The 11,320-nt window shown below is 34.8% G+C and overlaps 2 protein-coding genes across 2 annotated transcripts; one reads left to right on the forward strand and one right to left on the reverse strand.

Annotated features, from left to right (window-relative positions):
• Window positions 1-23: 23 nt before the first annotated feature.
• Window positions 24-1,248, reverse strand: LOC141623590 (NDR1/HIN1-like protein 13). The gene has a single exon (XM_074439689.1). It carries the CDS (start codon window positions 1,144-1,146, stop codon window positions 124-126), a length of 1,023 nt encoding a protein of 340 aa, XP_074295790.1. The 5' UTR covers window positions 1,147-1,248; the 3' UTR covers window positions 24-123.
• A 5,507-nt stretch (window positions 1,249-6,755) lies between these two features.
• Window positions 6,756-7,832, forward strand: LOC141618289 (uncharacterized). Its single transcript, XM_074435386.1, has one exon. The coding sequence runs from the start codon at window positions 6,756-6,758 to the stop codon at window positions 7,830-7,832; it is 1,077 nt and encodes a 358-aa protein (XP_074291487.1).
• Window positions 7,833-11,320: the final 3,488 nt, after the last annotated feature.

Raw genomic sequence — 11,320 nt, forward strand, 5'->3', positions numbered from 1 at the left:
ATTTTAGAGATCCATGTTGATGGAATTGCAGAATAAACTATACTACAATCCTCAAATCCAAAACATTACAAACTAAAAAAAGAGACGAATAAAAATGTTGGTTTGGGTGGCCTAATCCTGCAATCAATCCTTTGTATAACACTTGGTCGATATCGTAATTCCACTGGGAGGTCCTGTCATTTCAATGATGCAATGACCATACAACCAGTAAGAATACTTAAGGAGACTTCCAAAATTAGATCTTGCATGAAATATACCATCAACTTCAAACATGATTCTATTTCTCTGTATCTGGGTTATCAGCTTTTGTCTCACTGCTATAGGAAGCCTAACCTGACTGCTTACCATTTCTACATTCGCGAGTTTATTCTCGCCGCTGGAAGCTGAGAAGGGTTCTATGTACTGATTCGCAATAAGGTGTCTCTCAAAATAGAGTTGCAAAGTCACATAGCTGAAGTCCACATGCACCTTCTTGTTGGGATTTGTAAAGTTCACTAGCACCGTCAGATCTGCGTTGAGGAGGTATCCCATGTCCAGGTAGACGGCATTTAGGCTTGCGTTCGATATCTCAAAATGTGGGGTGCGTGGACGGTACACAAGGTATATAATGAGCACAAGGAGCCCTCCCAGTATTATGACCATCCATAGGATGACACAAAAAACTGCACCACACCATGTGATGGGATTGGTTCTACTTTGCTCTGGGTACATTAAGTTTGCATGCTCGGAGTTCCCATGAGACGGTCGTGTGGGCTTAGGCCTGGGCTGGTAATCTTGTGGATATGGTGCACCAACTACTGGAAGAGAATGTCGTTTGGGATGGCGTTCTGGTGGGCCATCCACTAGGTGAGACTGTTGGCCGGGCTGGTCAAGTGGGCGAGAATGTCTGGATGGCTGGTGGTGCATAGGTGCATGTTCCGGTGGGCGAAGGTGCACCATTGGGGGCAGTGGCTCTTGATGATCATGTCCAGGAGGCTGAGAGTGAGGCCGACCTCGTGGCTGTATTCTATCCGGGGGTGGAATTTGAGTTGGATGATAATCCCATGGTTGCATGGGTTCGGGCTGAATATGGTTGGGTATGGTTGTTGGATCAGGACGGTGTCTAGGCCGAAAATGGGGGTTGTTATCCCCATCATACTCTGACATGGAAATGAAAGAAAGAAAGAATGAGTATAGAAAAGAGAGAATGAATCGAAGAAGAAATAAGTGTGTTGGTATTGGGGTGCGGAGGAAGGAAAGAAAATGGTGAATGAGAATAAGAGCAAGTCTGATCTCAAGAGAAGAAGATTGTTTGTTAAAAGGGTTAAAGTATCAGATAATAGTTGTAGGAAGGAAGCAAGTAATCTTTTCTTTGTGAAATGGCTTGACAGCTTAAGCTAAGTCTAAACTTTAATGCTTTTTAGTCCAGTCCTTTTGCTTATCCTTATCAATCTTTACAATACCCGCTTCTTTCGACAATTTTCTGTATGTGATCGATCATCTTGTTGTGATATAACGTAGTTATCCATATACGGAGTAATTAAATAAACAAGGAATATCAATGAGAATCTTATACGAGATCTACAGGGTTCCCGTTTAATGACTTTTGGGATGAAACACTAACAGGCCTAACAGTTTAGAATTTAGGGATAGGGATTGGAACATCTAAATGTTTACATGTTACTGAAACTTTTAACCGTCCAACTCAAGACAGTAGTTTTTCAAAAAGTCATAGCACACACTACATAGTACAGTCAAGCTTTGCTACAAGATCTTGCAAAACATCCTGTAGTTTTGCATCAAATTCCTTCTCCATCTGCAAAGAGACATTAATCAGCTTAAAGGCTTAAACCCAAAACACAGGGGAAATAATTATGTACAAAGTATTCTGATCTTAATTGTTTGCGTTTTCACCTCTTGATTAATGTTCTGTACATCCAGCTCCCTTACATACCCTTGCCATGCATGGATATTGGATAGGTGCCTTTGAGGTACTACTGTCATGATTTGTCCCTACTAGTAAACCTAGCTAGAGAAGTTCAAAAGAAAGGCATATGATATGTCAAATGGGCTCGTTTGTACTTTTCAAGCACGCCAAGAATTCTACTAAGACTTGTTTCTCGTTTCTCGTTTCTCGCAGGTTATCTTAATTAATAAGGATGGTGTTGTTGGACAGTTTCCGGTAGATGATCATGTAGTCATTGCAAGAATTTGAATGACAATCTTGGTCAACTGATGTGAACAGTGTTTTCTTCACTAGCATCACTGATTGAACGGATCTTTTTGCCATCTTTTCTTCTCTAGTTCCTTTAGGCGGTTAATTGCCTCTGATAATATTGAAGTTTTGTCCATCTGCATTTAAGTGTTATCACAAATGCTCTCTTGTACAAGTTAGAAATATATATACCCTTTTGAGACCAGGCACAAGGGCAGAAAGGGCAGCAAACAAGTTGTTTATACTTCCTTTTAGTTTTAGCTGGAGGTTCTTCATCTGTAACATGGTCGCAATTACCATACAATAGTACATTATCTTCCTTAGGGAATGAACACTACTTCCTCCTCGTCGATTACTAAAGAAGACACATGCTCTTCTTCATGATCTTTCTCATCCTCTTTAGACAGTATGGAGCTACCAAAGTTTAGAATAACCGGAAAACACGTATTTGTTTTCGGAGATGTTGAGTTGTGGACCTTTGGACGTTTTCTAGTAGGCTTACATTTTAGTGTTAGTCATGGAAGTTGTGTTGTTGGACTTGGTCATAACGGTAGGTAGTTTGGTGACATCATTGGCGTTGCTGGCGGCGGAAGTAGGAAGGGGAGAGTGGTGTTGATGTTGGTCTTGGTGTTGAGTTTGATTCATGTTAAGAGGCATAAATTCATGATCCATAATGTTGTTGTGGCACATTATTTCATCTAAGGACTGATGTATATCATCATAAGGTTCTTGAAATAACATTAGATCTTCCATTTCCTGCTAAAACATCACATCATTTCTTATATTAAAATCCTCTACCTCTAATTTATCTTTATCATCAACATTCCAAATGAAAAGTGTAGATTGATTTCCACTACAATCATTTTTAAATGTCAATGTTGTTAACTATTGTCAATTGCTCTTTCCCATATACTTCTCTCATTTCCTTTTGTTGTAAATATTATAAATAGTAATAAAAAAGTTAACTTACAAGCGCAGATAACCATGAAATAGGTGTCGAAATCTCCATTCTATTGATTATGAATGATCGATCACTGCATTATTCAAGGAACTAAATTAGAGCGGTGATATATATATATATATATATATATATATATATATATATATATATATATATATATATATATATAGGGTTGAGATCCAGTGAGAACCACCCATATAATGAGAACCGTGAGAACCCTCACTAAATCTCCACTAAATCTTATTCCGAAAGTTTTGATGGCTCATATACCATTAGTTTAGTTTATTCAAATACATTTTTTAGTATCACTAAACAAAATTTACTGATTTTATTAACAAAATATAAACTTAATGTTCAAAAAGACATTTAGGTATATGAAAACGACAATAGACGCAGAAAATGACTACTACGTGCATGAAAATTGTTACATGCATGAAAATGATTATTAGGTGCATGAAATAACAGGCTCTAGGTGCACGAAAACGAGTTCTAGGTGCATCAAAAATGTTAGATACATAAAAGTGAGTAGTAGGTGCATGAAAATTAATAAAATGTATCTCGCCTCGATTTCCGTCACAAGTATATATTTTCTAGACCAAGAAATATGTTATCTAGACATAAAATTCTATGCCGAATCCAAATATGTCATTAATTTTATTTAAAAAGGTCCGTAAGGTGGAGTTCTCATGGTTCTCATTATGTTGGTGGTTCTCACCGGATCCCAATTCTATATATATATATATATATATATATATATATATATATATCAATACCATATATTAAATCCAAAAACCAAGGGACTTCAATGTAATTAAAGAAAGTTATACAAATTAATTATACTATATAGTTTTAAATCAAAAGCACCGTGTGATGGACCCAATTGAGGGATCTCAATGCAAATATTATATAGTTTGGGTTAAAATTAAATTATATATAAGTTTGGTAATTTTCCTAAACATGGTCAATTTCCTTAAAATAAAATAATTAATTAAGATGGTCAATTTCCTTAAAATAAATTGTACTATATTGTATAATTCTTTCGATTTGATTTAATACATATATGTAATATATTTACATAAATATATAATCATCTTAAAATTGCATGCCTAAATAGTAAAAGTAATTTCGTAAGTAAAGAGAAGAATTGTAGTAACATTGGATATAATTATATGATAGTAATTAGTGAAAGTGGTAGAAACAACAACGAGAGTAGTGAAATAATAAATATTAATGCGGCAATAGTGAAAGTAACAATAATTACGGCGAGAGTAGTGAAATTATCAATATTAATGTGACATTAGTGACAGTAACAATAATTACGGCAGGAGTAAGAAAGTAACAATGATTACGGCAAGTAGTGAAATGTTATTACTATTGTTTCATTAATAAGAGTAAAATATTAATAGCGGGAGTAGTGAATTTGTCACAAAATTTATTTCATCGTAATTTTAGGATATGTCAGAGAAAAATATATTAATGTTAAATTTATGGGTTATGCAATTTTAAATAATTTTATTTAATGAAAAAAATTAATGGTAAGTAGAGGTAGCCCGGGCGAAGCCGGGCACCAATACTAGTATATATAGAGGTAGGATCCGGTGAGTCCATCTAAATATTTGAGTCCATGAGTCTATAAAAGAATATCACGCACTATACAAAACAATATCACGAATTTTTTTTTTTTCAAATTTTTTTTTTCGAAATTTTTTTTTTCGAAATTTTTTTTTTCGAAATTTTTTTTTTCAAATTTTTTTTTTTAAAAATTTTTTTTCGAAATTTTTTTTTTCGAATTTTTTTTTTTCCGGAATTTTTGTTTTCGTGTTAGCTGTGATATTGTTTAGTATAACGTGTGATATTGTTTAGCATAACTTGTGATATTGTATTACAAAACAATATCACGAATTTTTTTTAACAATTTTTTTTCGTGAAAGCTGTGATATTGTTTAGTATAATGTGTGATATTGTTTAGCATAACGTGTGATATTGTATTACAAAACAATATGACGATTTTTTTTTTCAATTTTTTTTTTTCAAAAAGTTTTTTTTTTCCAGCTGTGATATTGTTTAGTATAACGTGTGATATCGTAATTTTGTGATATTATTTAATATAACGTGTGATATTATATCATGGACTCACGGACTCAAAAAGATAGGGTGAACTCATGTGATCCTAATTCTATATATATATATATATATATATATATATATATATATATATATATATATATATATATATATATATATATGATACAAGGAAGGAATGATCACCCTTTTGTCCCGATTTAACCTTGTTTTAATTAATTTAAAAATTAAGAACTGGAAGAAGATAAAATGGAAATAGTAGGATGACAAGTAAGTGATGTTTGCATGTAATACAAGTATTAAACAACTTACGTACAATTGATGTAAGTGATCTTGTTTCTATAGTTTGACTTCCAGAATGGAATGAGAAGAAAGAGTATTAGTGTGTCTGATATATATGGAGTTGGAGTGATTCACTTGCTATTTACATCACCCTAAAATCTTGACACGTCATTTTAAATAATAAATAATAAATAAAAATAGTAATATTATGAAGTATATAAAAGTGTTTATGTGTCAATAGGAGAAGTGATGGGATACAAGACGGAATACGAAATGGGATCCGAGCACATCCTGCCTGATTACTTGGTACAGTATCTTGGTCTGATAGCATTCTAACAGGATCTTTCATGTTGACTTAAATCACTTGTCATCAGTGGCGTTTCTAGGATCCCTGTAATGGAGGTTCGAGTTTACATGAAAATGTGGCGTTTCTAGGATCCCCGTAATGGGGCTTCGTGTTTACATGAAACTTAAATCACTTGTCAGCATTTTACTACTCCCTCCACTTATCTATGTTCATCCCATTGGGTGTTGAATAAAGAATGAAAAAGTATTCATGAAAAAGCAAGTGGGGCTTGATTAGAGCTTATAAACTAAAAGCTTAATAGAATTGTTAAGTTAATTAAGTACACTTCAAAGTTTTCATTTCCCTCCAAAATACAATGAGAGGGAAATTTAAAAAGTCATAAATGTTCCCCCCAAAAACCTTGGTTTCCTAAACTATTACACAGTTTCTATGATTACAACTCAGTACAATAAGACTACAATAATTTACAACTTCTTCACTTCCATATTCTTCTTCTTTTCCATATTCTTCTTCTTCTCAATTCTTCTTCTTCTCTTCTTCTTCTCTGCCATAATCTGCACTTCAAAAAACCGTTAGTCACAAGTTGAATGAAAAAATATCATCAATAAAAAAGCTGTAATACGAGTAAAACAGAATACACTTACCAACATTAATAAAAAAATGCGTCGCCCAAATCTATCAAATGATGATAGACATAGAATAGGATGTTATTTATTCGAGAATAGCAAGGATGGCAAGCCAATAAGAGGTTCAATGAACTTTCTTGCAGCAAAATATCAAGTAGACAGGAAAACAATCTTTGAAGTATATGAAGGGTTGCTAAACATCAAAGAGAAAATGGTGATTCTTTGCAACTGAATTCCAGAATTAAAGGTAAAAAAGGGAGGGAAACACTTGAAGTACCAATAGACAGAATATTAGCTACACCAATGAGAGAAAGGGGATCACTGCATGCATTTGGTGAAGCAATTGGTGTCTCAGCAACAACAATTTTCAATTGGGTTAAACAAGGTAAACTTCGAAGCCATACATCAGCATTGCACTCAAGTCTGACTGATGAGAACATGTTCAACAGGTTGATATTTTCACTTTCAAAGTTAAGTTATGATAGGATATCAAACTTTTTGAAGTTTAAGGACATGGGAAATATAGTCCATATTGATGAGAAATGGTTCTATATCTCACAAGATGGAGCTAAGTTTTTTCTATTGAGTGAAGAAATTGATCCTTATAGACATTGTCAAAGCAAATGTTTCATCACTAAAGTCATGTTTATGGTTGCAGTTTCAAGACCCATTTATGATGGAGATGGTAACCTTTTGTTTGATGGAAAAATAGGGATATTCCCATTTACTTTCCAAGATCCAGCTAAAAGGAGGTCAAAAAACAGACCTGCTGGAACTCTTGAAACCAAATCAGTGGCTTCAATAAACAAACAAGTGACTAAGGATATGCTAATAAATAAGGTGATCCCAGCCATTCACAGTAAATGGCCAGCATCAATGAGCAAGGAAATCATCATCCAGCAGGACAATGCAAAGCCACATATAAAGGGTAATGACTTTGACTTTTTAATGGCAGCCAACTCTAATGGTTTCAACATTAGTTTGACACAACAACCACCAAATTCACCAGATCTCAATGTGTTAGACTTGGGTTTTTTTAACTCAATACAGTCATTGCAAACAAAAAAGAGAGCAAGCACAGTTAATAAGTTGGTGTCCAATGTGTTGGAAGCTTGGGATGAAGAACCAGCACAATGCTTAAGTGATGTTTGGCTTAGTCTACAAGCGTGTATGTTGGAGATTATTAAGCTAAAAGGACAGAATAACTGTAAGGTACCACATCTGAAGAAAAAAGCACAAAGATTGGCTGGAACCTTACCAAGAAATTTAGTTGCAGATGAAGTAATAGTTAGGGAATGTCTTACTCATTTACATGTAAATGGCAAGGATGCAAACTTATATGAAATAAGTGTGCCTCTTGCCTTAACTCATCCCATTTAGATGAGTGTTTGTAACTTAAACACTGCAAACATACAATGTTTAAGCCATAAACATCATTAGGGTTTGGATTTATTTTGTGCCAATAGACTATGTATTTTGTGATGAGCAATGTTTGAAATGAAAATGATTAAGCTCTCAAAACATTAAGCATTTTTATCACTGAGCTTTATGTCCACACAAGAAATGTCTCCTGAAGCCATATACACACAATATATGGTGGAATCAATTCTTATATGAATACAGAATGACAAGGAAGCTCTCAAAGCATTAAGCTTTATTATCACTGAGCTTTATATTTATGCAGTGTTCAGTTTAAATGTCAGATGAAAAATTTCATTAAGCTTCGTATTTATGCAATGAGACATCAACTCTCAGGCCTAAGAATGGCCTCATCATTGAGCTGTGTCAAGTAATAAAGCCTACTTCACACACACACACACACACACACACACACACACACACACACACAATATTCTGGTAGACCATGCTCGTCAAATAGAGTAGTAGCATCACTAATTAAGGCAACAACGAAAGCTCTCAAACCATTGAGGAACATTCATCATAGAGCTCTAAACTGTATTTAACATAAATGAGCACACACACCCATTCAATTGTACAACATGTGGTGGCTTAATTACTTGTAGTTATTGGCCACTTACCATTCAAGTGTCTTTAAAAACCTAACTGCTCTCAAAGCATTAAGCTATATCATCACTGAGCAAACTACTAACAGAAAATTCAGTCATTGTGATTTACTTAACAGAAGCAAATTCAGTACCAACAGAAAATTCTACCAATTAAACCTAACAGCAGATAAAAATCAGTAGCATTATACAGTATTGTTCAACTAAGATGATCAAAATAACAGAAAATTCAGTCATTGTAATTTACTCAACAGAAGCAAATGAAGTACCAACAGAAAATTCTACCAATTAAACCTAACAACAGATAAAAACCACCGGCATTATATTGTTCAACTAAGATGATCAAAATAACAGAAAATTCAGTCATTGTGATTTACTCAACAGAAGCAAATGCAGTACCAACATATCCTACTGTGGACACGGGGGGCCCATGGAGGCGCTTGGGAAAACAAGCGTTGCATTTGTGTAGTCGCCACTAATTTATTGTGGAAAATTGGAAACCGTTCGAATACCTCGCGTCATGTCAAGACACAAAGTAATGACATAGACACTAAGAACTCATTTACCCTTATCATTCTATGTCTAGAATGACTCTCGTGGATGCCAATGAACACGGATGTTCACAGAGATCTGGAGTAAGGGGTGAGGGTACGTATTAGGAAGCTCTTTTGATCGAACACCTAATCCCGCCCTCCTCGATAGCGGCCTCTACTAATGATTAGGGAAATTATCTATACTTGATATGTTGTCGATTATATGCATGCAATGGAACATTCAATAAATTAATTCTAGCATGTGAGAATTAACTAAGTTGGTGAACATGTAATTTAGTATACATTTGGGTCGAAGTAGGGATTTAAGGTTGATTACATGTGAAAGCAAACAAATGATAATAAAGAATACGATAAATAAAATAAACAATAATTATAATTACAATAATTATAATGGTTTAATGATTTACGTCGAAAATACGTTTAAAATGGATAATTTGAGAAAAGTAAAGGAAAATAGTTAAAGTTAGAAAACGGACAGATTAGTGGCGATATTACGATTAATAGTCGATTAATACGTAAAACTAATAAACTAGGTAAAGGCAAGAACGGAAGTTCAGAGACAGAAATCACCCCGGAACAGGCGCAACAATGCTGCGTCCCTTGGAAGAGGCGCAGTGGTCACTGCGTCTGTTCCTGAGGTGAGTTCTGGCTGTGAAGCCGGAACTGCATATTGTTAGTGTTCATTGGTGATTTTAATGATCGATTATTGATGTTCGACTCAAGTAGAAGTGATTTAACGGATTATTTACATGCAAATTTGTCATAAAAGCAATAAAAAAACGAGTTTAAACGAATGAGAATTAATTATAGCGAACTAAGGTGAATTATAAACTAATTACAAATTAATTAGATGTATTTATACAAATTAATGAGGTTAGATGGTGATAAACAGATGAAATATACAAAAGACGAATTCCAGAGATTTGATATGAACAAATCGAATCTCTAAAATCCGGGTTTGATTTTAATGACGAAAACCCGCAAATATTGATTACAAGGAATTTAAGTCGAAAATTAAGGGGGTGATAAATAATTATGAATTATGTTTTATAATTATGAAGAAAATAAGAAAAGACGAATAAAAGGAACGAATCAACAAAGAACAAAGGAAGAAGAAGAAAGGCAGAAACTGCGGCAGCCTCAGGAAGAGGCGCAACAGTTGCTGCATTTCTTCTCGACGTCTGCCTTCTGTTAATCCGTAGAAATACGTTTGATAAAAGGGTTTTGTAAATCGGTTTTAAACGTGCTTTCGACGTAAACCTTACAATAATTGATACAAAAGTACAATAATAAAACATGGGATTTACACCCTCAGGCTTACATGTTTGACGAAACGAGATTAACTAAGTTAACGATTAGTGATTGCTCGACTCGAACGTATGATGAAAGTGCCCTCGTAAGAGGAGTTAAATTAAATTGATTTGATTAATTGAGTGGAGTTGGTCAAATTGGTCGGTCATGCAAAATGAGACTGGTACTCAGAAGGATCCGAGCTTATGTGGTCGAAAGTTCAAGCACGTAGACATCAATAAGCAAAGAGCGCGGTCTTAGAATGCAAAGGGAGAAGAGAAGGGCGGACACTCACGTGAGAAATATGAGGAACGAAGGTCCCTATTTATACTAATCACACGGAGGAATTAGGGTTACGGTAAAACTTTGGAAACAAATCTCGAAAAGATCTTAGAAATACGCAGAAAAGAGATGGGGAAGAGGCGCAGCAACCACTGCGACCCATGGAAGAGGCGCAACAGGTGCTGCGTCCTTTCCGCAGAAGTTTCCTCCTGCGGAAGAAAGATTTTCCGCGTTTCTGTTATGGAATTGCGGTAGATCTCAACTTCCTTATTGTTCAAAATAAGATTTCGGGATATATTTTGCCAAAAGATGAAAAGATTAAAATTATGGAATTGAAATATCCGGAATATTCCAGAACATTCTGACTCGGCATTTTAAACGGTTTATTAGAAAATGAAGACGGTTTTTGACCCGGACTCCAAATGAACTCTAATTACTGTCAAAACGACCGTAATGGCGCGTAGATGACGACCAAGGGGTAAACACAAGTATTTGAGCTATCACTTGACGATAAACTTACGAACTGTCATAAATCGTTCCGTGTACCAAACATGCGGCCCAATCATCACCGGGTGGTTTGCGGGAGGTGCAGAAATGAGGTATCTACACCTACCAATTAAAACTAACAGCAGATAAATCACAGCAGCATTATATTGTTCAACTGAAATGATGAAAATAACAGTAAAAGGTATAGATTCAGAAGTATACCAATACCAGA

Source organism: Silene latifolia, chromosome X (assembly GCF_048544455.1).
Source record: "Silene latifolia isolate original U9 population chromosome X, ASM4854445v1, whole genome shotgun sequence".
In the NCBI taxonomy this organism is placed as follows: Eukaryota; Viridiplantae; Streptophyta; class Magnoliopsida; order Caryophyllales; family Caryophyllaceae; genus Silene; species Silene latifolia.

Coding starts and splice junctions, on each gene's coding strand:
- LOC141623590 (XM_074439689.1), bottom strand. CDS start 1,146: ATGTCAGAGTATGATGGGGATAACAACCCCCATTTTCGGCCTAGACAC.
- LOC141618289 (XM_074435386.1), top strand. CDS start 6,756: ATGAGAGAAAGGGGATCACTGCATGCATTTGGTGAAGCAATTGGTGTC.